Source organism: Abramis brama (genome assembly GCF_963993115.1).
Source record: "Abramis brama genome assembly, chromosome: 10".
Taxonomy (NCBI): Eukaryota; Metazoa; Chordata; class Actinopteri; order Cypriniformes; family Leuciscidae; genus Abramis; species Abramis brama.
Window position 1 is genome coordinate 14963118 of NC_139972.1, and position 26953 is coordinate 14990070.

The following is a 26953-nucleotide window of genomic DNA, read 5'->3' on the forward strand; positions in this document are numbered from 1 at the left end:
TCCTTATTATAACAGATTATTGATTACTTAAATAATATAATACACATTTTTACATCAAAGCTTTAAATAATTCCTAACAATCCAGAAACGAATGGTTTAAAATAAGTTTGAAGAGCTCATTGGGGCCTGCTTTTATTTTATTGACAAATATTAATTTACATGCTCAGTGACATTTAATACCTCCCATTATTTGTACAAAGAACAATACAAGAATCATTGCCTGACACAGTGGGGGGAAGAAAACCTAAATATAGTGCTCATTTTTAAACATTCAAGCTGAAATAAGATTTCACTTTTGAAGCTGACAAGCAAAAATCAGCAGCATCTGAAGATACAGAAGATAACCACAGATACAAAAATATCAGAAAATACTTTGTGTAAAAAGTGCCATAGTGTTAAAATTACACAGTATTAATCAGAGAGGCTGCAAAAATGGCATAAAACAAGATGCTTCCCATAACGTCCGAAAACCCAACTGCTCTACAAGCAGAAGATCCTCAGTCCATTTGCTTTTATATTGCACTATGTAGTTAATACAGTAAAACAGTGGTCAACAAACTAATGTCAAGTACAATTTAATCTTGAGCTCAAATGGGGACAAATTCGTGATTTTTTGGCTATTTCACTAATAGTGGGCTAATATGGGTTTCCAGTATATGTGAATTTCAGATTCTTCTTGCTCGTCCGCGTGGCTCAAGATTCTGCCCAACAAACACAAGTGTCTCCTGATCCAGCAGGAGAGGCGTTACAAGGCTCAAAACACAAAATAGAGATAACGGAAAGATAAACCGTTGAATTGTGGGACACAGTCTTGAGCCGCGAGGATGTTATCTTACTTAATAAAGATAGTTTTAATCCTGTATGTAGATAATTTAAACATGTTGAAATGATTTATGGCACAACAGGAGCACATAAAACCAATGTTAGGTGTACAGCACTCATATTAGACAGTAGAATGACAATCTCATCTTCTCATTGCCAGCAGTCATGGCTTGACCATGGCGCTGGTTTTCGTGTCCGCACCCAGCGCGGACGTTTAAAGGCACCACTGGTGAAGATGAGAGGAACCTCGGAGTCGGACTTGATTTGTTTATCATAGTTCCCACCCTTTTCCCACTGACGGGGACTCGGTAAGGTACAGCAGCGCTTCTTCAAGACCAGCACCTACGTGGAGCAGCTTCACTTGCGGCGACTGAAGATGCTCTTTTTGCTGGAGCTCCTGTCGGCGGAGCTGAAGCCGATCAAAAGTCTTGCCTTCTCGTCCTCCACCTGCTGCTGGAGGCTGCTGTCTGCTTTCCCATCTGCAGCTTTACCTCGAGACTCGGAGCCTGAGGCTGGTTTCAACCGTAGCTTCTCCTTTATCATCTGTTTATTTTGGGACGGAAGTAAAACGGAATTTGAACTCTACTACAACTACACTCTCATATGTACTGCATTTAAACGTTGAGTTTGGGACGGAGGTGTTTGAGAGGGATTACCTGTGCGACCAGAGCCTTACGACTGTCTCTCTTCACAGCCATCGCGAAGTCCAGCCAGGTCCAGGTGTTGTTGTGATACTCCAAACAGGGCAGAACCAGGTTCAGATCCTTCCAGTCTACACTGCTCTTCTCTCCCTACAGATACACCACAAGAGAAACGCATAGTCACTCTAGGGAATGTGAATTGAATATTAACAATGCTGTTCCTTTTTCTATTTAACAAAAAAAAAAAAAAAGAATCAGAAAAAAAATGCATTTGCAAGTACCAAATCAGCATATTAGAATGATTTCTGAAAGATCATGTAATGCTAAAGAAAATTTGGGCATCGTTTGAATTTTAGCGATTCGGATTTCGCTCATCGATTCCGATTCTTATCGGTTTCCACGATTCACACGATCGGAACAGTTTGAATTTAGGCTTTTATTCACATATAAACATTTATCAACTCACACATCAGTTGTGGTAAACTGAAGCTCAAGCATGATTGCTTGAAGTGTGAGATCCAATGAGGTTCATTCTCGTGTGTTACGCAGCACGTTTGTACGGAGCCCCTAAAGGGATGTGGTGGTGGGGGAAAAAAAAATTGAGATGGGAGGAAAAATATGTCAATGCTTTTGCGTTCAATAGTTAGTTTGCAAAACCTTTTGAGCTCCTTGTGAGTGAACACTGATTCAGAAAATTTGTACTCAACTGCTGGATTATAGATATGGATGAGTTTTACAATCTCTTTATGAACTTTTTGAAGCGTCAAAGTAGTAGTTGCGTAGGCTATCAATGGAGGAACAGAAATCTCTCAGATTTCATTGAAAATATGTTCATTTGTGTTCCGAAGATGAACGAAAGTCTTACAGGTTTGGAATGACATGAGGGTGAGTAATTAATGACAGAAGTTTCATTTTTGGGTGAACTAACCTTTTAAGAAGTCTTTTAAAAACATTATAACAATAGCCAGGACCAACCTTGTAACTAACGCAGAGGGGAACCTGAGGAATCTTGATGTAGATGAAAGAATTATTCATGGCTGCTCTCTCTTTCATCTTATCAATGTCATCAACAGGATGCTGAATGGGGGAGAGATTTAGAGGTTAGATAACTTAAATATCGTTCATAAGTAGACACTTTAACTGTCATCTCATTAAAATAAAAATACCTCAGGTACTTTGCGAAAAGACCTCCTGACTCCAGCAGTTCGATTTAACCCTTGCGTGACCCCTTTACCGGGTCCAAGCCCTCCTATGGAGTCTTCAGAGAGCTGCCTGGGTTTCACGACACCTGTGATTCAAGAAGAAAATAAGCCTTAGGGCCGTTTCGCACAAAACATGTTTTTGCTGTTAAGAACACAGGACACAGGTCAGTGGAACAAAAAAAGGCGCAAGGTCTAGTTTTATTTAAAAGATTAACTTCTTTTAACTTGAGCTCCACACTTTTAGAACGCCATGTCACGTATGAGACGCTGCAAAAGAGATGCTAGCAACGGTCAAACAGGTCTGTCTAGCCGTGGGTATTTACATTGAAAAATAACGGAAAAGAAGTGTAGTGGAATGGAAAAAACATGTTCTGTGTGATCGGCCCCTCCCACAACTCCACACAATGCGCACGAAAGTCACCCTGAAGCAATATCAGATACAAAACACTTCAATGTCAAATGAGCAATGAGCTTTTAATAGCCAAGAATGGGCCATCAGTGTGGCATAACATCAGCAGACAGCAATCTAATACCCTCACAGGAGTACAGGGGGGGGGGGGGGAGGGGGGGGGGGAGAAATGGAGGAAAAAGGATCGATGTAAACTGATATTGATCGGCATGGGGCAAGCTACTGATGATGTCAGTACAGCGAGTGCAGAGAGTGGTTAAAACAGGAATGTAAAGAAAAAGAGTGTATCAGTTCACCAGGAACAGAAAGGCGTAGAACAGTGACTTAAATACGGCTTTCCAAGAGGAACTGTTTTTTTCCCTCCAGTTCTTGTACTTACAAATGAATTCTAATGAATTAGATTTTTTTTCAAGATATATGCATATGATATAGGTGAACATTGTTGAGTGTCACAACATATGCTCATGGCAAGAACGAAAAGTTCACAAACCTGTGGTAACCAGTCTGAACTTGTCTTCCTCATCCCCAACTTCCTCTTCTTCCACATTTCTTCCGGGGAAGAAAAAACCCATCATCCTCTTGAAGAACTGGTACATGAGCTGAATGGTGAGTGGTACCACATTTACCTACAAATGAAAACATTTTTCAGAAAGAAGAGGACAGCTATATGTGTGATTAAGATCCTCCAGTGTTATGATGTAAACAGCACTGGATTTCATGGTAGTGACCTCAAAGTGCTCTTTGACGGAAATCCCTCCAACCGGGGGGCGGACCTTACTGAAGATGCGTAGGGCAAGCTGGCGTCCTGATTGGCAGGAGCTCTGAGGACGCAGAACCACCTACAACACAGAAGATTAGCACAATTACACTTACACAGTCCCCACTTGACTGAAGTAGTTGTATGTGTTTAGATGCACACCATGAAACAAAGGAAAACATGGACATGGTTACATATCCTGCCGGTCAAAGCCAACCGAAAATGTCTGGACGAATGTAAAAATATAAAATAAAAAGACAAACGATGTAACAGTGGAAGGCAATGCCATTAGCCTGGAATATCAAACTATAAGGGAGAATGCAGGTGAATTTTGTCCAAACAGGAACGTAAAACTCTCTGAGCAGGCACGTCTGGATGAGGATGAAGGTGTTGGACTAACAAACATAGGATTTTACCCACTCCATACATACCCTTACATGCTGCACAAGAGAAACCAAGCAGAGTTAAAAGATTAACAAATAGAAGAGATGTGTACAATGCTAAAATGAACTTGTCGCGGGTTGTCTGAATGAGTCGTTTACAAAACAACAGGGGTGTGACTAGATCTTGTGCCACGAGATCTCGCGATATTAAAATGTGACGATATTTCTCGTCGAGGTGAACAGCTGTCTCGCGAGTTGACCTTTTACAGTGCTATCTCTCACGCATTCAGTGTGAGACTCTCGCAATTGACGCAAAAAACTTTGACATGGACAACGCGCCAATAGACAGGACGGAGCATGTTCATTTTGATATGAAAAAGTCTTAGCTTTCAAATACTGTCAGTAAATCTACGCCAACACAGGAGAATACATCAATATGTTTTTAAATATGTGAATTGTTCATTGCAATTTCAAAATGCATATTTAATGTCCACATGTTCTTGCTCAAGAAATTACAGTGGCTGTAGAGTCTCTATCATAAAGAAATGAACAAATATTAAAGATAAATGGGCATTTGGTCACACTTTAGATTAGGGTACAATTCTCACTATTAAACTATGACTTTTGCCTTAATAAACTCCTAATTACTGCTTGTTATTAGTTATGGTAGTTGTTAAGTTTAGGTATTGGGCATGATTAAGGGATATAGAATATGGTCATGCAGAATAAGGCATTAATATGTGCTTCATAGTACTAATAAACAGCTAATATCCTAGTAATATGCATGCTAATAAGCAACTAGTTAATAGTGATATTTGGACCCTAAACTAAAGTGTTACCGAACATTTTAATTAAATGTTGTTTGGCCAATTAAACAAGGATTGGATCATGCTGTAAAGTGAAACAACAACAATCATGGCATTGGCGCCCTCTGCAGGCATTTATTATAATACATGATGTATATAAGTTGAATGATTACATTATGTATTTTAACTGTGTTGTTCAGTAAAACCATATGATTACTAGCTTTTGATACTTTATTTGAACCAATTATTGTGGCCTCATTGTTATTATATAAGTACTTTTTCTTACTTTTGTCATTTTAAAAGGCAATTGTTCACTTAGGTCTAGTTTTATTACCACAAAAAAAAAAAACCCCATCAGATTACTCGATTAATTGACAAAATAATTGACCAATTACTTGAATACCAAAATAATCATAAGCGACAGCCCTAGATTAGTTATAACATTTCAAAATGCACCTGCATTGTTTTGCATTTTGTGACTTTCAGTCGAATAAAAGACTATTTTTCCAGTCATATATTTTGTCACTGAAGATTTCTTAAAAATAGTTAAAATAGTCTCGTGAACCCAATATAATGTATGGTCTCGTGAGCTAAGGTTATCGTCACACCCCAACAAAACACAGATCCAACATGTTTCTTAAGGATGTACAGTATCGGCACTGTTATAGTGGATTATAATATCAGGAACATTGCTCTCATCAACAATAATTGTCATTAAATGTCTCTAAAATTCTCTAACAATAATTAATATGACAAATAATCTCAATGTTACATGCAACCGAATATTAGTGATAAAATGCTCTAGATAAAAAAAAAAAAGTGGACTAATTGACTAGTTGGTTGTTGGACAACTAATAAACTAGGTGACAGTCAGGGGACAGGACAGTCGAAAAGTCTACTAGTAGTCAAACTAGAATACAGCTAACATAATATCTTAAATATTACAGCTAAAATGTTAACTAATCTTTAACTAATTGTCTAGTTGACCTCTAATTGACTAGTTGGTTGTTAGACAACTAATAAATTATGTTACCGTCAGGGGAGAGGGTAGTCAAACTAGAATACTGTTAGCATGATACCTTTAATATTAGAGCTAAAATGATAATTAATTGTTTAGTTGACCTCCAACTGATCGACTAGTTGACTGTTGGACAGTTAGTAGACCGTCCTGCTCCCTCCATAAAAAATGGCACCAAATAAAAATGTGCAGAGCCCCTATCTATGCAGGCTTCAGTTCAAACTGTATTTATGCGTGTCAAAAAACACAGAAACATTTACAGAACTTAGAGATCAATAACAGCAGATATTCAACGACACATCTGAAATAATGTCATGTTATTCTCATTTTTCAACTAAGCCCTCTTGGACATCCAGTGGGAATCATTAAGCAGCTGTACCTTGTACACAGCATTGGGAAGCAGGTTATTCATTGTGAACCAGCCCAATTCCAGGAGATGCTCTGCTGTGTCATCAGACTTATTCAACTGTGGAAGAGAACATCCCTTTCAGAGATCTGTAGCCAATCATGCAGTCACATACATAGCTAACATTTTACCAATGATTAGCAAAGAACATTCAGCAACTTCAACCAAAATCTCTAAATTGTGAGTCCTTGCAGACATACCTTGCTGTACATGAACCTCTGCAGTTCAAGCTCAGCAATCCCCAACTGTCCATCTTCTTCCGTGAGACACCAGCGGGCCTGAGCAAAGTAGATCTCAGTACGACGTACAACGCTAACGTCTTCTGGGGGTTTCCGCAGCTCCAGTTTGTTTGCCCTTTGCAGTTGGAAGTCCTTAAAACACCTGAGAGGGAGATTTATATAGAGGGACTTTGATACATCAAAACATTTTAATCTAATATTGCTATTGAATGATCAATTGCTAGAATTGTAATGGTGACCAACCGGATGAGGATATTGAGTTCCTCACTCTTCATCTGCATGTCTGTCTTCTCTTGGTTGAGCTGATTCTGCAGGCGCAGGTTGATGTCTGACAGCTCGTCTCCTCTGAACTCCTCTGACTGGGACTGTATGGAGTCAGATCAAAGGTCTTATGCATGAACCTCAGAGTAGTTTGGAGGATATGATCTCAAATGGAAAGCTATGCGGATGGCTCATGCTTCTCGTGAACTGAACACACTAGAACGCAGATGTGCACTAACCCTCATGTTGGAGTAGATCTGTTTCTCCAGGCACCGGATCTGAGCCAAATGCTGACGTACTGCTTCCTGAAGGTGCAAGATACTGCTACGCTGTTCCTCAGGGTTGCTGGAGATCTCCAGCTGGAAACGCACACGCTGCTTCCTCTCGCTGTGCTCCTAAATAAAGCAAAAGATTTAGCCAATCAGCACAAAACAACTCGTTCCAAAATTGGTTTTCAGACAATTACAGACAATCCGAACCTTGCGTCGGGGTTCCACATGGAGCAGCAGGTTATTGACTATGTCCAGGATCATGGAGTACTGCACTGGATTGGTGGAAATCTCCAAGTCATTGTGGATGAGGGTGAAGGTGTCGACCGCACCTGATATGACCAGAACAAAACAATAATATAGCTCTGACTAAACAACTTACAGAATCTTAAGCCAGTTCCTGTTTCGCTTGAGGTCACATACCAGCCTGTTTCTTTAAAAGGTCTTCCTTCTCATGGCGGTCACTGATCTCTGGTGGTTTGATGGAGGTGGCCAGTTCAGGGTCAATGTCGTGGCTGTACCCGATGTAGTACATGCGACAGCTACAGCGAGAGATGATACGCTGGACCTGCTGGGTCTCCTGCACCTGGGACGGCTGGTTCCAGTCTAAATCAGAGCCAAAGGAAATAGTTAAAAAACACTAGACTGAGGCTGCTGATTGGACATGCAAAAGCCACCACCCCAAGGATGAGAGATGGCCCACTTGTAGGAAAATGAATGGGAGAAATCGTTACTCTCAATGGTCCTGACCCAAATGAAATCCAAAGCCCTCATTGTCTTCCTCCAAGTCCACACTTTTGTTATGCAATGCCGCTTTAATAGTCAGGTAGAAATCTGCTGTGGAGCTCATTTCAATACAGGCTTGGCAGATGTGCACATAGTGAACGCAAAGGGGGCCCTCGTGAGCAACCTCCTGAAGTCTAAGATGAGACCTTGTGTTCTTGTGGAGTTAACAGACAAGGGTATGTGGCGGCCTTTGTAAGTCCATAAAGCTGGAAGTGCGCATGAAGTGTGCCATTTTTTATGGCTAAAATGGCAGCTTTAGGAATGAAAGTCCAGGGGGCATTACCAAAATGGCTATTGAGTGACTTGCTTTAAAGGGTTTTTGGGTTTTCTGAGTGTTATCTAACAAGCTGCTATGTTAATCTGCTATGCCAGTTGCCAGGGTATTTTAAACAGTTGTTAGGGCACTATGAGGTGGTCCACCCCAAGAGTTAAATGCAGCTATGAACTAAAGGGACTATGAATTAAAGGGCAACTATTATACTTTTTTGAGTTTACCTCTCCTTTAGAGCAGGGGTAGCCAACCCTGCTTCTGGAGGGCTACCTTACTGCAGACTTCAATTCCAACCCTGCTCCAGCACACTTACCTGTTATACAACTTTGATTAGCTGGTTCAGGTGTGTTTGGTTAGGGTTGAAGCTAAACTCTGCTGCATGGTAGCCCTCAAGGAGCAGGGTTAGAGACCCCTGCTTTGGTGTGTAATATAGATGTTAGTGCATGTAAACAAGCTGCAAAGTTACAAAGTCCAAACCAAATGTTTGTACCCCTGCCATTATTTCCTTGTCATCCCTATGTTATACATTTGCATAACGGCCACCCACTGGCTTCTTTGGCCCGCTGTCAAATAACAGTTTGGGAGGTGATTTGTAAGTTTTTTTTTCTTTTCTTTTTTTCATTGCAAGGGCAAAAAAACAAACAAAAAACATTGTATGGACTTCCAATATTGACAAAATAGTTACCATATATGTATAATACTGTTTAGAGCTGCTCATGGAGCTAAAACATGATTATGGTAAGGGCTGTTACATATAAAACACACACTCTAAACAATCGATTCTTCGGAAAGGCTGACTTTAAAGAGAACAGAACCAAAACAGAGCATTTCAGGCTGAGGGTGAAAAAAGGTTGTGCAGCAGTTTACAGTATGAGAAAAAATTATGTGTTTTGATGTGTGCAGTCCAAAAATATAATTATTAACTTAATATGAACATGATATGGGCACTTTAAAATGGCACACCTGTGGTGGTGCTGACCATGCCTCCAACAGCCTGGCCACTCTCCATCAGCTCCTGCACTGAATCCAGGTTCCTCTGCCTGTGCTCCTCAATGTTCTTCACCTGTAGGTCCACAAAATATGATTTGACTGATGTAAGGCAATGCTTTGTCAGTCATAAATTGAATTAGAGTGATATCTGGACTTCTGAACTCACCTCCAGCCACAGCTGCCAGTCTTCTTGTTCAGAGGGGTTTTGCTCCATGGTGGCGAAATACTGCATACCATCCAGCAGGCACGTCCAGGTGGTCTTCTGCTTGAGTGTGTCGCTGTACCAAGCGGGATGGTGTTCACATTGCAATAGTTGTGCCTTGGCGGCAGATACCAGCACACAGCCGGCAGTCTCTGTGCCTCGCAACATCATCTAAACACAGTGCACATGGGAAGATGTTTAGATCTTCTAAAACAGTATCTTGCACTATAGGTTACTGCTCTTAGAATTCATACCTGACAGTTGACGAGCTCTATGAACCAGTTGCGGTTGTAAACGTCATCGGTTTGGCATGCAGCAATTCCACAGAGCTGGTCACTCACTCCGGCGTCCTCTTCGGAGAAGACCACAAACTTATCAGTCTCCTCGATAAGCTTCTGCAGCATGGAGGTTCCTAAAAAGGATCACAGAAACAGATCAACTGGGTTAAAGAAAGCCTATGTAGACTGAGGACTCGCCAGTTTCAAAACTTATTTGTTAGTCGGGAATAATAAAACCTCACAAATGAGCTACAATATGCACCAGATTTTTGGGCTGACAGTCTAAAGAAGAGACTACCTTCATTCTGACTTTTCTCTGGGCGGGTGGTTGTGGTGATGACTGGTGTAGTGGGAGCAGTGTTTGAGGAGTAGCTGGACATGGAGCGTTTTAGCTTTTTCATCTGCACCTGGGTGTCGATTCGCAGACCCTTCAGAGCCTCGGTGGAGAGGTTCCTCTTCAGCACAGCTGCTTTCTTATAGCCGTCATACAACCCAAAGGCAATGTTCCTATTGGTGGTGGTCCAAGAGGCCCGCAAGTCCACTAAACACAACTTGTGCGTGTATGAAGCATTGGTCTCATCTTTTGAGTTCACCTCCTGAGACAATTTAAGCAGTGAAATAGATTAATATCAGTGAAATTAGTCTGTCAATAAAGGCCTACTTACATTGAGGAGAAATTTTTGCCACAAACTTCATCTGGGAAAACTTCTGAGTGATATTTTATATAATATAATACATAGTGAAATATTATTTCCTGTAGATAAATGATAATGTAAGAGAAGCACATCACCTCCTCGATGCGGTTGCTCTGTCTCTGGTAGCTGAGCGAGGACAGGCTGAGCAGGTGGGTCTTCTTCACCTGGGCGTTGATCTGGTGGTCGGCAGTCTCGTCCCAAGTGGAGGCCATGAGGTGCACGGTGACCAGAGAGAGCTCGCTCACCATCTGAGTAACGTTCCACTCGGAGATCAGTCGCCTCATCACAGTGCCAGCTGTGAAACAAGGATCGTTTCAGCAGAACATTTCAACAGGGTGTGTTAAGCAGAGAGATTGACTGAAGGCTGTTTGTTCTCTCACCCTGTGGGATGAGCCTCTGTGCTCCTCTGGTGAAGACATGACCTTTACTGCACTCCACCTGAATGCCTCTCTGCTGAGCAAATGATGCCCAGTAATGGACCTGCACAGGAGCATTAATATAGGTTTAACCCGTTTAATCTTTCCAAAATGACAAAAGATTCAAATCCTTTGAATAAGAAGACAGATAGACAAAGTATTGTGTGACTGAAGCCGGTGTTTTACCTGTAGCTGTGGGAAAGACGCCGTGTAGGATATCTGTTTGTAGTGCTGTCCGAGCTTCCTGCGGGAGGGTCTGAGGCTTTGGAAGAGCTTGCCTCTGCAGATGGGCCGGGACACACTGGTCCAGGTGGCCCAGAAGTTCTGCATCCAGCGCAGGGTGCTGCTGTAGAGGAGGATTCTGGGCTGACAGAGCTCTGGGAGAAAATATACACAATTTAAAACCAAAGTTGAAATGACCTTTAAGGCTGATATCCAGACTGAAAATCAGAGCAATCGACGTGTTGCCGGAAGTCAGAACCAGTCTGCAGATCGCAGTTGGAGTTGACAGATTTGTAAAAAAAAAAAAAATCATGTAGTGTATGATGGGCACAGGCTCAGATTTTTTTTTTGATTTTGGTTTTGATTCCTTTGATGCGATAGAAATCAAACATGTTTGATATTTTGTGCAGATTTTAGAACACATTGTTTACATTTGTCACGTGTTTCTGCAAGAATTAGTTTTCTCTGCAACCATTTACAAAGTTGGCAAGTGTCTAACGCCTAGTGTTTTAAAATCTGTTCTGATTTTAAAGGTTGTGTAGTGTATTCCAGTATTGATCAGCATTTGTGTAAAAAAAAAAAAAAAAAGTCTATAGTTCTAACTTTTGCCACAGTGCTGGTCGAGGTCCATGGTGTTGGAGAGGTTGAGGTTTTCAGAACGGAAGGCCCTGTAGGAGTCATGTGGCTGGACTGAGGCGACATCCGCAACGTTCTCAGCAGCACAGAGCATTACGGCATGGTGGTCATGTGGATTACCATGGCATAGCCATTGGAAGTCAAGGGTCATACATAGGCTTGGGAGATGCAAGAAGCAGATATCATCATACCTGTATAGAAACAGACCAGACACCGTTAAATCATCACAAATTAAAACACAAGTCACATTTTAATGCAATGCAACTACTAGTCATGTACTTGGAGGCTGTTCTAACGTTGACGTCCAGGTCACCCTTGAAGACAAACTGCCCAGGATTCCAGTCAAAGTTTAGCTTGCACCACTCCCAGTGCAGGTTCTCTGTAGTGTTGTAAGGGTCCTACACAAATTAAACATTATAGTCAACACAAGATGTGAGGGGTTTTTAGGAAGGAGCCTGGGAATGTGTTAGTACCTCAGTAGCGAGCTGGTGCAGGTTGGCCTGTTCGATGTCCATTACCCAGCGGCCATGCAGAAGAAGTCTGCTTTTATCCCACCAGGTCAGTAGAGGGGACGGGTCAGCTGTAGGTTTGGTCAGTAAATCAACAGCCTGGCCAATCAGCGTCCAAGCAGGATCCCAGCATGGCCCCCACACAATGGTGTAGAGGGATATATTTGCTGTACAAAGAAATAGACCAGTTGAGTATTATTGTTGTGCCACCACATTACAGACTTACAAGATCAACAGGGTGTTGTGACTCACAATGGACATCGTAGTAGAACTTCAGTGGTGGCATATTCCTGTAAACGGTCACATCACCCCATGGCTGGCCGAGCTGGACAACCTGTTTGCGCTTTGCTCTCAGCTGCCCATCCTGCTCGGTGCCCATCAAGCGTCCCGACAGAGCCCACTCTCTGATCTCAAACAGGTATCGAGGGTAGTCCCGGATCCGCACTGAACCACAGAGGAAAAGGAGCATGCTAGCTATCATGGACCATTATAATCGTCTGAGAACAGAATCCTGTATTAACACTCACAGTTGATTTCAATAGAGTTGGGACACAAAATGAGGTAAAATAGTAAATTCTAAAATTAATCCAAAGCGATTTTATCAACACTTTTCTGCCATTTCTTTTGTTGGCCATCTTGGATGACTTTTTTTCCCACCAAACTATTATAAAGATGAAATAAGATTAAATATAAATATTAGATTTAAATAAATAAAAAATAAAAAATAATATATATATATATATATATATATATATATATATGTGTCAAATGTTTTCTTGGCAATAACTGAAATTTTAAGTTGAAGCAACTAAAATTTCGAACAGAATTGAAATAAATAAATAATAATATAAATAAATAAATAAACTAAAAATGCATCTAAAAAACCCCAGAAATATTAAAATAATAGCCAATTAAAAATATTAATATAAACTAGTATATATAAGTAATACAAAAATAACATTCTGGTATTGCCTTCTCTACAAAGGATTCATCCCATGCTGCTTCAGATTTTGGTGAAAGCAAGTCTTCTTAGTGTAGCATTAGCACAATCTATTAACTTAAAATGATGTCTAGGTAGGTATTTCACTGTGTTTTGAACAGATGTGTCAGATAACTGACAGTAGATATTCACAAAATAGCAAAGCAAGCATCATTCATTACATTACGTATTAACATTGGGGTGTTTAAATTCTGCTTCTCAAGTGCCACTGTCCTGTAAAGTTTAGCTCCAACCCCAATTAAACACCCCTGAACCAGCTAATTCAGGTCTTCCGGATTACTAGACACTTTGAGGTGCATTTCAATTTATGCATTTGGTAGACGCTTAAGTGAATTACACTGTATTTGATCATTTCATGCATAACCTGGATATTGAACTCATGACTGTGGAGTTGCTGGTTCTATGCTCTACTGTTTGAGCTACAGGACAGGTGTGCTGTGGGAATGTGGAGCTAAACTCTGCCGGACATTGGCCTTCCAGGGGCAGGATTGGACACTCCTATATTGAAGCATGCTTGACTTACCCAGAAATGCATTAAGCTTGAATTTAAAAGCACGGCACCACTGGACAACCAGCTGCAGACCCTCTCTAGGGAAAGGGCTGATGCCATCGATGTCCCTCAGCTGCTCTCGGATCCGCTCGGGACCGTGCAACGACTGATCCGCAAGTGCCACCAGCTCGAACTCCGACACCGTCCAGGTGAGCAAGGACTTGCGCATGGGTGTGTTGGCGTACAGCCTCTTAGATCTCTGAATATAGATCTCAATGTGCTTTCGTTCAAGGGAGGTGTAGAGCTCCTCAATCTTACGGGCCGGCAGGAGCTCGCCGTGCTGTTTGCGTAGGTCAGCCACCTTCTTGTCCAGCAGCTGCAGGCGCTTGGCACTTTCCTTGCTTTCGTCCTTCATTAGCTCGTAATTGTCACGCAGTTTGATCTCAAAGACGTCGTCCAGGAACACGAAGGAGAACTGGTTGATGCGGATCAGCAGGTCCGGAGGTAGGCTACAAGGCTCTGCTGGCGGGGCGGCACCTCTGTGTAGGGTCTTCAGCCACTTCTGCACGCTGATGGCCTTGTCGAAAGTGTCTGAGAAGTTGTACTGATAAGGGAACTCAATGGCAAGGCTGGGTGCAGTGAAGAGCCAGGTGCGATTGTGAGATGTTTGGAGGAAAGGGAATTGAGATCTGTGCTGTTGCATCACCTCGAGGTCATCCAGCATCTGCACCTCTGCACCAGAAAAGGAGAAGATATCATTGCCATCAAAGTTGAACACCAGGTGAGGAGTCTTCATCAGCACAGCTCCAGGGCGTTTGGAAAGCGACAGTGCTTCTGCACTGAAGATGATGAAGTTCTTCTCGGCCACATGGGCGGTAAACTGAGTGCTTGCCAGCTCTACACACACTAACATGCCAGAGGAAGAGGCTGCAGACTCTGTTTCATCCTTTTGTCTTAGGCTTAGAGATGCAGACAGAGCCTTCCAATAGCTTTGGCTCTCTGTGATGTGCTGATACAGAAACATGTGATCCGATGGGGTCCACTGCACTATTAAAGCATTTTCACTCTGCACCTGATCAAATAAAGATGGGAGGAAATGAAATCAAGCTGTGGTTAAAGTTGGCATGAAACAGAAATTACGAACATCTTTTCTTCCTTATTGTGACGTATATCTGAGTGAAACGGGTTCGCGAATGATAATTGTTTTTTTTTTTTTTAAGTAGGGTGGGACTTGATTTCTCCTTTGGGAATTGACTGGATCATGGCCGTTTTCTAATTGCTGCGATCTCATGAGTGACAGATTGCTGGAGGGGAGGAATTATTAGGGGTGTAACGATACACCAATGCCACGGTTCGGTTCATATCACGGTTTTGGAGCCACGGTTCGGTTCGGTTCGGTTCTGTTTGCTGTGGGGGCAGGGTTCATGGCAGGGCACCAGCAATAATAACACTAGATTCACTTTTAACTTAATAAAAACAACAACAACAACAATAATCTAACTTATTAACTTTAACTTTATTAACTTAACTTTATACAGTGGCTTCACGTTTTCTTTAGAGCAGTTAGCACACCTGAGTTAACTAAAATGAAATAAATGTCTCCACTGACTAGTCAGAAATAAACTGCACACCTGAGTAGGGTTGCCAACTTCAGAAAAGGAAAATGCGGGACAATCGTGGTTCTTTATAGGAAAACGAGGGACACTCAAAATATGTGTACTGTATCGCACAATGTACATCATTTCAGTGTCTGCAAACTGTAGTTAAGTATATGTTTAAAAGGTTATCAGACAAACACATTTGTATTGCTTAACCTATTTATGTACAATTTAATTCTAAAAATAATTTTAATGTCATACAAACAAAATGTCACATTACAAACAAACCACCATTCAAAATAACAGCATTTATCTGAAATAGAAAGCTTTTTTAACATTATACATAGGCCTACAGTTCAAAAGTTTGAGGTTAGTAAGAGAATTTTTTTTGGGAAAGAAATTAAATAAAGTAATTGCCTACTTTTATTCAGCAAGGATGCATTAGGCTAATCAAAAGTGACAGTAAATTATAGTGTTACACAAGCTTTCTATTTCAAATAAATCTATTATGATCTTTACATTCTTCAAAGAATCCTGGGGGAAAAAACAAAACAGTTTTAAACATTAATAATAATCAGAAATATTTTGCGAGCATATTATTCCCTCAGGTAGATTTCATGTTTTCTTGCGTGGCTGGATGTTAGACTCATGAACAATAATCACGTTGTTTGCATTCGCCAAAATTGATTTGCCGAAATCAAAACGTGGACAGTGAGAATTACCGTTAGCGCGAGACGAGTCCGGCTTGAAGCGGAAGCGACCAGACGGCAGAGGATTATGTTCGCAAATCAAACAAGGATTTGTCTCAAAACGATGATTAAAAAAAGCTGTGATATGTCATCATATTGGATGATGACGGTGTCGGTGATCATTCTCAAGTGTCGTGATCAGCACTGCTGCTGTTGTATCAGTCAGTGGTTGTGACCGGAGGGTCTTCAATCTCAATATGCCGCGGAGTTGCCATCCTGAAGTGCGTATGTAAACTCCCGAGCGTGATCGATCACCCAAATCACGTGACATGCATTTTATTTAGTAAATAATATTTAGTAAAACTACAGCTCTTATTAGTTGTTAAAAGTGTACTCATTAATAACTATTTAATCAAATGTCAAGGAAGAAAAAAATAGTTTTGTGACAAAGTGATGTGAGAGTTGGGCCGGGGCAGCAGGGGGCGGGGCGCGTTCGGTTCGACATGAGAGTATCGCGGTTCGAACCGTGGCTGTTGTATCGCGGTTTTTCGGTTCGGTTCGAATATCGTTACACCCCTAGGAATTATTGTCATGTCCTCGAGAAGAGATGTCATTGCGAGGGGGAGATTAAAGCAACAACATGGAACTTTTCCTCTGCGGTCGCCCTACAGGTTGGAAGCGGAATTGTCCATTACCGCTGTCGTAAAATGATTTACGGTTACTGTATATGAAGCATGCAGGTTTTTTTCATATGGGCAATGATAATATTATTAATCTTCCCCCTTTCATAATTTATACATGTTTAGTAGACTAAACATTTTAACTCAAACATTTGCGATTTGCATGTCGATTGCAATGCTCAAATCTGAACGAGAATGATAGCGATAGCATCCTAACCATCTAAAACTACCATGTTAGTGTTTACTAGCTAACGTTACCAGATTGATAATTCGCTTATCTACTAGCTGATTCATGAAGATAAATAAATGGAGGACCAGATAGTTTCCGTAACGTAGCCAGGCAGACAACAGATTAGAAAAACTAAAGATAGTATGCAAGCAATTTACAGTTACTTACTAGTTCAACAGCATGACGGCCAAGTCAGCATCGGTCTGGTAACTCTCCTCCTCCATAAGCTAACGCCAGCGAGCAAACGCTCGACCAATATTGATCCTCGTCCTGCCTTTCAGTTTATCACTCTCCCTTTTCCTCTTCCGACTCTACTCCGACAAAACCTTGGACTTCTTACGTTTCGCTGCTGCTTCAGCCATGACGAAAACAGACGTACGAAAACAAACGCGCTGGTTGGCCACATTTGAGGAAGTGACGTATGCCGTAAAGCAGTCGAATTTTGTAGTTCTTTTTGAGCGCTGGTTACTACCCGCACCCTGAAGTTACATAGTGCCAGTAAAAGCGATACAGACCCCGTCAGGCTCTGGCAGACGTCTCATTCAACCTATTGTAAGTCGATGTACTATCACAAGGGTCTTGGAAATATATTATGAAGGTTGAAAAGTTACATGTTGTTACTTTAAGTTAATGTTTTTTTTATTAAAGATTACAAGGGCACATGAATTTAAAAAAAATACCATATTTTAGTATTTTTTTTTATCATTGGATATGTGCTGCGACTTATAGTCCAAATGACTTCTATAATGCAGTTATTGTCAAGCATAGCCTGGCAAGCCAGACCTACATCAAGATGTTAGGTCTGGAAACTCACCATAGACGCGGTTTAATCCGAGGGGCGGGATAAACGGCTGTCTTTCAAATTCCCTCTGCACGCAATAGGACAGCGCTTCAACCAACCAGAGCGTTTTCCCAACAGCGGAGCTTAGTTGATAGATTCAACTTTTGCCATATCTGGCCGGCAAAACGACGAACACATCTTCCTTTTTTAAAGAATGACTTAAGTGCCGATCTTTGCTCTTTTCTCAAAGAAAAACTTAACTCCAAGTCCTCCAGAGTCGCGGCCAAAGCCGATTCGAAAGACCGTTGTTCTCCATCAGCAGCTGCCATTCTTTGTTTTCAAGTGGCAGCCGTCGCAACTCTGTCGTCATATGTTAAGCCCGCCCCCGCCTACTCTATACACGACGTGATTGGCCTGACCCAATTTAGGTTTTTGCACCTAGAAGGTCTATTGAGAGTTGCTAGACCCCCCTGGCTGCGAAATACATTTTGCTGCCGCTAGGATGCGTCTAGATTTCTAGGCTATGTCAAGCATGCAAAACACACACATTAGGATTTATGTCGAATGAGAGAGGTATATTTATTTGTATAGTACAAATAGCTGTTCCCCCTCTAAGTATTTAGATCACAAATTATCACTCACAATGCCACCATAACAGATGACATAATTAAAAATGAGGCCCCATTTTGACATGTTTGTAGCAAAACGTGCAGTCCAATCCCAGATTTTCAGTGTGGTCTCAAAAGTTTAGGACCCCACTATAGTTTTAAATGGGTTTCAATTGCTATGAACTGTTTTTGAATAAATAAATAAATGTGACACTATGAATGCGTTTTCATGCAGTCACTGCAATCACTTCTGAGAACTAGTGGTTATGATATAACTGATCCTATGTGATTGAGGTCATGACAGCTGTGTGTAGGAGCAGTGTAGTACCTCCAGACTGCGGGTGCTGATGTGGTAGGAGACAGTGAACGTGGTTAGGGTCAGGATGGGGTTGGGAGTTTGGGCGGCTGGGCAGCAGGGCTCCATACTCTCAGTGATGGCCTTCACCACAGCCAGAGAAACACCCTGGACAGACACACTTGAGTTCTCCCCCGATCCTTCAGCCACCACTGTGTCCACCCTCACTGCAACAGCCCCTTTAGTGCAATTCAGAAAAACAAACCCTCACATACTGGAACAAGCTAACATGCATAAAAAATGTAATGCAAAAAAAAATATTTTGAAAAGAATCAGAGTGCAACTGGTATTTTAAGGGCTTCTTTTACTTCCTACCTGCAACATTGGAGAGTGTGAATGTGTTTACATCCTCAAGACTGAGTTTAAACTTAAAGAGTTGTGGTGGGCAGGTTGGAGGCTTTTCAAGAGGGGAATGTAAGGAGAAATGTTCTGCTTTGTCCAGTTTAAGAACGGAGAACAGACGAGACAGACACAGAGTGCAAGTCTCGGACACTTCCAGCTGCAGGCCTTTCAGATTGGACTCCATACAAACACTCCTACAAGGGTTGGAGTTCACGGTCCTCTGCTTACTATAACTGCCCTGTGAACAAATTAAGAAGGGATCATGCACAGCCAAATGGACATTATTTCAGAATATAGTCCGTCCTGCATAATGAACGACAACTTACTAGATAAATACATGCTGATTTTACCTGCAGTGTGAGGCAGTCTAGAATAAGGGCTTCCCCCCAGACATGTTTCCCAGACGGGTGAGGAGCCTGCTGGATATGGGAGCCCTGGCCCACACGCCACCAGAAATGATCCAGGGACAGAGAGGCTTTCTCAGTCACAGTCAGACTCTTTCCGTCATCCTCTTCTGAGTCCAACAAGTGCTGCAGTTCTGTGAGGCACACCACAGTCAGTCACACCTCACAACAGTTATGCACTACATTTTTTATTTTGCCATTCATTTTGAAATAAGAATTTAGACCTTGTTTTTTTTAGGCTACAGTCAGTGTTTGTTATCGAAAACTAAAACTACTAAAATAGTTTTGGTAAACTGAAATATAGCTGAAATAAAATAAAATATAAATATTTAGATGCATTTAAACTAAATGCTGCCTCGGCAACTAACTGAAATAAAATAAATTTAAGAGGAAGTACTAAAATACAGAAATAAACAAATGAAAGCTAAATAGAAATATTTTAAAATAGCACATAACAAAATTAGTAAAACCTAAAACTAAAATTAAAACTGAAAATACAAAAATAAAAGCTAATTAAAATAATAAATACTATAATAGTATATAATAATACTAAAATAACTCTGTCTACAGTACATTCACACCACAAGCCAAAGTGGCAATTCAGATTTTCAGCTCAAATCTGATTTTTTTTTAAATGAGGTTGTTCACATGACCTTTTGTGTCCAATATTAAACATTAAACCTTTTTTCTTTCTTTACACCATTCCAGCTTCTATGTCTATGTTCTCTTAACCTTCTAGCTATCATTAATATACTATAATCACTATAATTTATCATAATAATTTAATAATTATACAATAATCAAATTATGTAATTACAAAATATTACATTAATATAAATTATATTATTAATATTTTTAAGCAAGAACGTATCTTAATTATATAAATAATATTAACATTACATTATAAATTATGCATTGGTAATAACATAAAGGGCTAATTATATTATTGGCTTAAAATGTAACTAATCGACAAAATCAATGTGATTCTGTTGGGCAGATCAGTGACATTTTGAAACTGTGCTCTTCAAAATCTTCAGAATATATGTCTTCATAAAAAATTCTTGGATGCAGCTAAGCTATATATTTTTTTTTTCAGAGTGAAAATACTAATTTATGTCTGACAGAGAACAAAACCTGCTGTTGTTTGCTGTTGTTGAGGAAGGCGAGTCAACAACCAAACTAAGCCAACTGTCCATTGTGCTTAACAGCATTCAGTAGCCACACTTTGCTATTTACCAGCATTGGCTGAGATGAAGCCCAAAGCAAAGGGTGGCGTATCTCCTAACTGCACGGACACATTGACATTGGACACGGAGGAGCTTATCAACACGGGAGCATCCAGCTGAGGGAAACGCCTGGGAGACAAAAGGACACTTATGTAAGAACAATAAACAAGACCTCTATCACAGCCAAATCTATGACGCTCAGCCAAGCAAGTGGAGGATTAATACCTTTTTTTACGAGTCGTTTTTTTGTGCGAGAGCTGGTCCCATGACAACATGTCCAGCCAATGGGAGAACTCTTGATGACGGTAGTGGATGATACAAGTGTTGATGGTGACCGTGCTAGAGATGTCAACCGATGTCACCTTAAGTGAGGAGTGAAGACAGAAACAATAATAAAAGAAGCATTTATCACACAAAAAAGACAAATGCTTTGATTTGGATAGAGAATTCATGCAAGCAACAAAACAACTCACCTGCAGTATGGTTCTGAGAGTGTTTAAACATAAAATCCTCTGTCTACTTTGTGACAGAAGAAGGCCATCTGAAAAACACCCAGTCACCCACAATATTTATGGTTAAGGTTTTGTTCATATTCCTAACCTTAAGTATAATCAATAATAGTAGTGATAAAGAGTGTGTTCTTGAGTCCTACACCCACCCTCCAGCAGAAGCTCCAGGCGACTCTGTGGGAAACTGAGCTCAGGGGTGAAACTCTTCAGAGGAAGCTGTTCATCATCACGATCATAACCCACCTTCAAAGACTTCAAAGTCCAGTTCAAGTGTCTGAGAATCAAACATAGTTTGTTAGAGCACAAAAACATCATTTAAGATTAATCCCAATGCCTCTAACAGCACAGCTTACCTCTTCTGACTGTGCATGGAGAGTGTGATATTAGTGTTTTCAAAATCCACATTGACCTTCTGTGGAACCAGTTTGTGAAGCCCCTCAATTGCTTCCGTTTGAATGTAAGAGTCCTCTTCATCATCTTCAAGAGACGTAAAAATTATAAAAGCTTTAACAGAGTTGAATTTACAGCAGGGTTATTATAGTTAACTAAGGGATCTTTAACACTGGGCACGTTTGCTGCGGTCCGAGTCCGAGCGTTGGTCTGGTTTCACACTCAACTTGATTCTATCGAACCCTTCATCAAAAACGGGGTCCGCATGACAGCTTTCACAATACCAATTTTTCATACTCGTCCCGTTTCAAACTAACCTGCCAGTGTGAAAGCAAGCTAAAACTAAAACCATAAAAAAGACTTGAACTGAAATAAACTAAAATCTAAAAACTTTAACTAGTTTGAATTCACCTACTTGCATGGCTACATTTCTAATTTTTGTTTAGTTTAACATGAAGCACTAAAATAACGGAAACTGAACTAAAAATTAATAAAAACTATATATTAACATATTAAAATAAATAATACACAACAAATTTTGAACAAAATATGAAAATAATATTACTAAATACAAAATAAAAATCTAAATATTTATAAAAACTATGTATGTAAATTAGGGATGCACAATTTAAGGAAATCCTAACTGCAATTTTTTTTATAAAAAATTCTGATTGCAGTTTAAAATGTGTGCGTGTGTGAGTGTTGTGCTCCAGGTTTGCTGTGAGTGTTTGGAGGGCTGCACAATTTGGCCAAAAAATGCTTCTGTATCAGTATGACTATATAAATAAAAAATTATAATCAATATTACTAAATAGACACATTAAATATAATATTTCACTGTTACAATATATAAGGAACTCCCGCACACTATCTTAACTTGCAATTTAATTTTATTAAACATTAAAAAAATTTATTAATGTTTTTATTGTACATTAATAAAAATTAAATTGCAAGTTAAGATAGTCCTATCTGGCCTCATTATCCAACGCACCTATCACTTACAGGTGTGCGATGGAGTTCGTGCACTAATATTTCACTGTAAAAATATACATAATTTAGCAGAGCAACTGTAAAACTACAAAACTACTAGATGGCGGTCTTCATTTCTTCATTTCCAAATGTTATGATCAAAGTTTTATTTTGGAAAACCGCAGGGAGCCCATACATTTTCTTTTTTGTTGACAACAGCCGGTTCATAAGCAATTCTCCTAATTACAAGTTTGGAAAGACGGTTGGCGCATGTTGTGTTCCCAAAAGCATGTTATAAATGTCCCAAACTCAGAGCAGATGCAGAGATGGAGTTCATACGGAGCAGAATTTACAGTGAATCAAGCTGCTTTGAGACACTGAAAACACTGAAAACTTCACTCTGAAACTTTGATATTCGCACTAAGCCATATCACGACTTTGGCTGAATAATGATTAATTGTGCAGCCCTAATTTAATGTGTGTATCCCAAATTTAAAACCTGGTTTGGTCAAACCTGCAGTTTGACTGGTGCATTGAGCTGGAGCAGATCCTGGAAGTTTGGGTAACTGGCTGAGGAACAGACCCTCGTGAAGTTCAGCCAGCAGAGTTCTGACACACAGTCCCAGACGGCCTGGCCTGAGATCAGGCAGACTCACATCACCATTAAGGACCAGACTCAGGGACACCTCAGCCAGACAAGTGTCCTGTTAATGAGAGAACAGGCACTCTGTTATCACCTTGTAACCCAATTATGTGTTTTGTACACAACATAGTTAAGTAAAACCTAAACACATGAACAGTATATGTGGTGTACATACCAGTCTGCTGCTCTTCAGAACTTTACTGCTAAGTTGTCCCACTGAGAAATCCCAGGCCAACCTAACAACATATCAAGAAGTTGTAATTTTAGTGGGCGTTTGGGTAACCTGTTTCTTTAAATGCTTTGCTAAGGGGCAAAACGGTGCAAGTTTGTGGCTTGATCCTTGTGGGAAATTGAATAGAGATGCACAATATAATGACTGGTTATTGGATGATATTGGATAAAAAGAAAATAGGAAAATCAAATTGGATATTTAATAGTACATGTTAATGTTCCCTATTTCTACATTTAGATTACACTACCATTCAAAAGTTTGGGGTTAGAAAGATTTATTTTAAAGAATAGTTTAATACAACAAGGACACATTAAATTGATCAAAAGTGACAGTTAAGACATTGTTACAAAATATTCCTATTTTAAATAAACGCGGTTCTTTTGAACTTCCTCTTTAGGAAAGAATCCAGAAAAAATGTATCATGGTTTTGTTGTATAATATCAAGAAAATGCAATTACCTGCCTCCTTGTTTATTATAGATGCCTTTATTGTTACACATATTTAGCCAATGTATTGGATATAATGCATTGCATTCAATGTTATTATTTATTTTGTTTGTAAAAGATGGCATATATTGTTTTGGCATAGATGTACAGTAATTGGTTTTCTGTTGCCGTCATCTAACGCTCACAGTTAATCTTTAAAAGACACTGATAACTGAATAACACTTAAATGTCCCATTTTCCATACTGCACATTATAATATTTGTGATGCCTAAATTTACTTGTAGCTTTTAACATGACTGATTTTATTTATTTATTTTTATTTATTTAGATAAAGTATTTTAATATTGGCCATTTATTCTTCATTCATGGCCATTTGTTATTCATATATATCGGCCCCAACATGAAAATAGTTACCGGCTTATTGGTTTTAAAATTTTAATATCAGTGCATCCCATCTAGCCAGCCCTGAGCTCAACCCACGATGCACACAGCTAGAAGTAACACCACCATGCAAAGGTCTTTATAAAGAGCAGCAGTTCTCCTTTTCAGAGGTTACTCACCTTTTACTTTGATGATCCAGCAGCAAAGTGATGGCAGAGGACGTCATGTGCCAGAGTGACTCAGGCAGGGCCAGATTCAACACCATCACATTTATGGAGTCGATGTGGAACGACAGCAGCTACAAAACAGACAACTGGAAACTTTAAATGAACTGTATACAAAAATCACATTTACAGTAACACACTTTCAATAGAAGCCCATAAAGAAAGGCATTCTGAAGGTTTTAAAAGCACTTACATGAACACTTTTAAATGAAAATGTGTGTCCAGGAAATAAAAGGTTGGATATAATTTTGCACAGACCAACTTAGTAAACAATTTTATATGTTAACAAGTATAATGTTAAAATCTTGTGTTGATATTTTTAAATAGAGCATTGGACCAACTTAGTAAGCGATTTTTTAGAAGTATGTTTGAGTCTTGTGTTGATCAACAGCCTGTACCTAAACTTTTATCCCAGTGCAATATCTTGCAGCATTTACTTCCATTGCAAGTGCATTATTATAATTTTCTTTTCTGCAGAACGATATGAAATTATCTTCTGTGGTAATCATTAGCACGCTTAACTTGTATTGAAACTGAAACACTCCAGAACTCTAAATGAAACTCAAGTTCTAAATGTTGATCACCTGAGAGAAAAAATGCAGAGTAGAGGGACTGAGAGCAAGTTTTTTAGTATTCTCTTCATTGCTTTTGGAAGCCCGGGGCCTAAAGGGCTCCAGCAGGTCGAAGCGGAGCCGGGCATCACCCACACACACTGCCAAGAACCTCCTGTAAGAAATAAAACACAATGAAATACGATTATCAACAGACAATATACATTCTAGCTGCATCTCATTACTATACTTACGGCAAGTCCGGGTTAACTATTTTACAAGAAATCCATATCCTGTCAATTTCCTGCAAAACACAAAAGTGAAAAAGTATTTATAGAGCCAGAAAACATAAAACATCAAAGCAGTTGCAGCTCTTAACCCTATAAATCCTACTGTATCACGTTTGATATGCAAATTTCTAAGACAATATCAAGATGAAAACCTGTTGCACAATCTACTACATGCCTTGTCACATGATTGACAGCTGTTGTCAATGTTTTATTGATGCAGAAACCAAACCAACCAGAGTGTGTTGAGGCTGAAACTGAACACTGATTCCTCGCACCGAGAACAGACCCACAGACTTGATCTTGAGATCAGCATTCAGGACATTGTGGAAAAAACGAACAGCCAAACTGCAGGCAAACCATCTAATAAAACATGAAGAGGAGAGTATTTAATAGGTTCTAATGTATCATTTGCAACTCATTTTACTTTTGTAAGTTGACGTATTCATTCACGTATGCTGGTTTCTTACCTAAAGAGTGAAATTAATACAACTGCCAGGATGAGAAACACTGAGATGGCAATCAGCAGGGCAGACATTGTGCTGCAGATGTTTCTTCACATTTAGCCTACAATCATGGCACGCTGACTCCAGACCACCTGTCAAACAGACACCAATGTTAATTCCTCTAGAATTATCTCCAAGACTTGTTAGTGGTATAGTTAATATGATAAACTGAACAGGGGAAAAAATGATGAAAGTTTAAGAATTAAGAAACCAAATAAGTGCATTTACCAATATGAACTCCTCTTAAAAGTTCTGTTATATATTCAGTGTCTTCTAAAATATTAGGTATTTAAAATATCACAAGTTAAAAACATCTGGCTGGATACTGACACAGAACCAGAATGCATTGCATTAATCACCATTTCACAAAGGCAAACTGAGAGTTTTATGCAATAAACAATATAAAATGAATATTATGTTGAGTTTTATTCTCAACACAATGTAATTATTTGATCGTCAGTCTCAGTGTTGTGCCACTCTGGCATTGCAAACAGCTTTTGGGCGGATCTGGCAATGCAAGCATAAGCAAGTAAACAGGCAAAACAATCCAACCAAGAATTATTTAACTTCGTAGTTAAGGTGTTCGATGTAATTAGCAGCGTTTAAGTCGGGTTACCCACCTGAAATGGTTTGTAATGCAGACCTATGGATCTTTACGTGTAAGTTACACCGCCCCTCCGTCTCATGCTAGGCTAGCGAGCAACGGGATCATGACAGCCTTCTGTCAACAAACGGACATGCTAATCATGTTTATATGCCTCTTAAAACACACATAATTACAAATACATACGGTTTAAGGCTGATAAAGCAGGTTTCATTTTGGTTTAGAATTGAAGTGATGGGCTTTCCACTTGCAATACTTATTTCAAGTGTGAAAGCTGAAATATTAAGAGGGTTTTTTTCATAATAAAAGCCCACGAGAAGAGCACAGAAAATAATAAAAAGTTATTTTTTACTAAAGAGCCACAAACGTTTGATAAGTCTTACCATCTTTATAAGTACGCAATACTTAAATTCTTGTCTTTTAACTAATAAAAGTGTGTAAATTGTCAGTTTTACAAGTTGGACAGTCAGCTGACTGTCATCCTTATCCAGAGGGTGTCACCTGACCACAGGTGAGCTACACCATGGGCTCTCAACGGGTGTGTTAGACCGAAGCAGTTTGTTGTTAGTATTTGAACAGTGTGGGTTTTTT

The 26953-nt window shown here is 39.8% G+C and overlaps 1 protein-coding gene across 3 annotated transcripts; it reads right to left on the reverse strand.

The window, feature by feature from the left end:
• Nucleotides 1-102: 102 nt before the first annotated feature.
• Nucleotides 103-26651, reverse strand: LOC311091001 (bridge-like lipid transfer protein family member 2). 3 transcript variants are annotated; one of them, XM_084126698.1, is made up of 41 exons: nucleotides 26549-26588; nucleotides 26379-26479; nucleotides 25723-25850; nucleotides 25489-25615; nucleotides 25220-25269; nucleotides 24999-25140; nucleotides 24370-24488; nucleotides 23307-23367; nucleotides 22988-23192; nucleotides 21483-21606; nucleotides 21279-21403; nucleotides 21094-21161; nucleotides 20846-20982; nucleotides 20631-20749; nucleotides 19341-19528; nucleotides 18964-19228; nucleotides 18622-18827; nucleotides 13742-14780; nucleotides 12471-12662; nucleotides 12183-12385; nucleotides 11989-12107; nucleotides 11677-11900; nucleotides 11038-11228; nucleotides 10816-10915; nucleotides 10531-10730; nucleotides 10039-10336; nucleotides 9717-9874; nucleotides 9427-9633; nucleotides 9234-9333; nucleotides 7637-7819; nucleotides 7424-7545; nucleotides 7184-7339; nucleotides 6927-7048; nucleotides 6645-6825; nucleotides 6418-6504; nucleotides 3803-3913; nucleotides 3565-3700; nucleotides 2630-2751; nucleotides 2439-2540; nucleotides 1479-1613; nucleotides 103-1365 (listed from the first exon to the last, which is right to left on the reverse strand). In XM_084126698.1, the coding sequence occupies exons 3-41, from the start codon at nucleotides 25788-25790 to the stop codon at nucleotides 1180-1182; spliced, it is 6678 nt and encodes a 2225-aa protein (XP_083982824.1). In that variant the 5' UTR covers nucleotides 25791-25850; nucleotides 26379-26479; nucleotides 26549-26588; the 3' UTR covers nucleotides 103-1179. The 3 variants fall into 3 exon arrangements, with proteins under 3 accessions (XP_083982824.1, XP_083982825.1, XP_083982823.1); XM_084126699.1 differs by having other exon boundaries at nucleotides 23003-23192; nucleotides 26379-26651; XM_084126697.1 differs by having other exon boundaries at nucleotides 26379-26651.
• Nucleotides 26652-26953: the final 302 nt, after the last annotated feature.

Excerpts from the sequence above, each read along its gene's own strand:
- LOC311091001 (XM_084126697.1), bottom strand. The coding sequence starts at position 25,790 with ATGTCTGCCCTGCTGATTGCCATCTCAGTGTTTCTCATCCTGGCAGTT. Across the intron at positions 10,916-11,037 it reads CGTCTTTCCCACAGCTACAG|GTCCATTACTGGGCATCATT; the intron begins GTAAAACACCGG and ends GCTCCTGTGCAG. Across the intron at positions 2,541-2,629 it reads CTTTTCGCAAAGTACCTGAG|CATCCTGTTGATGACATTGA; the intron begins GTATTTTTATTT and ends TCCCCCATTCAG.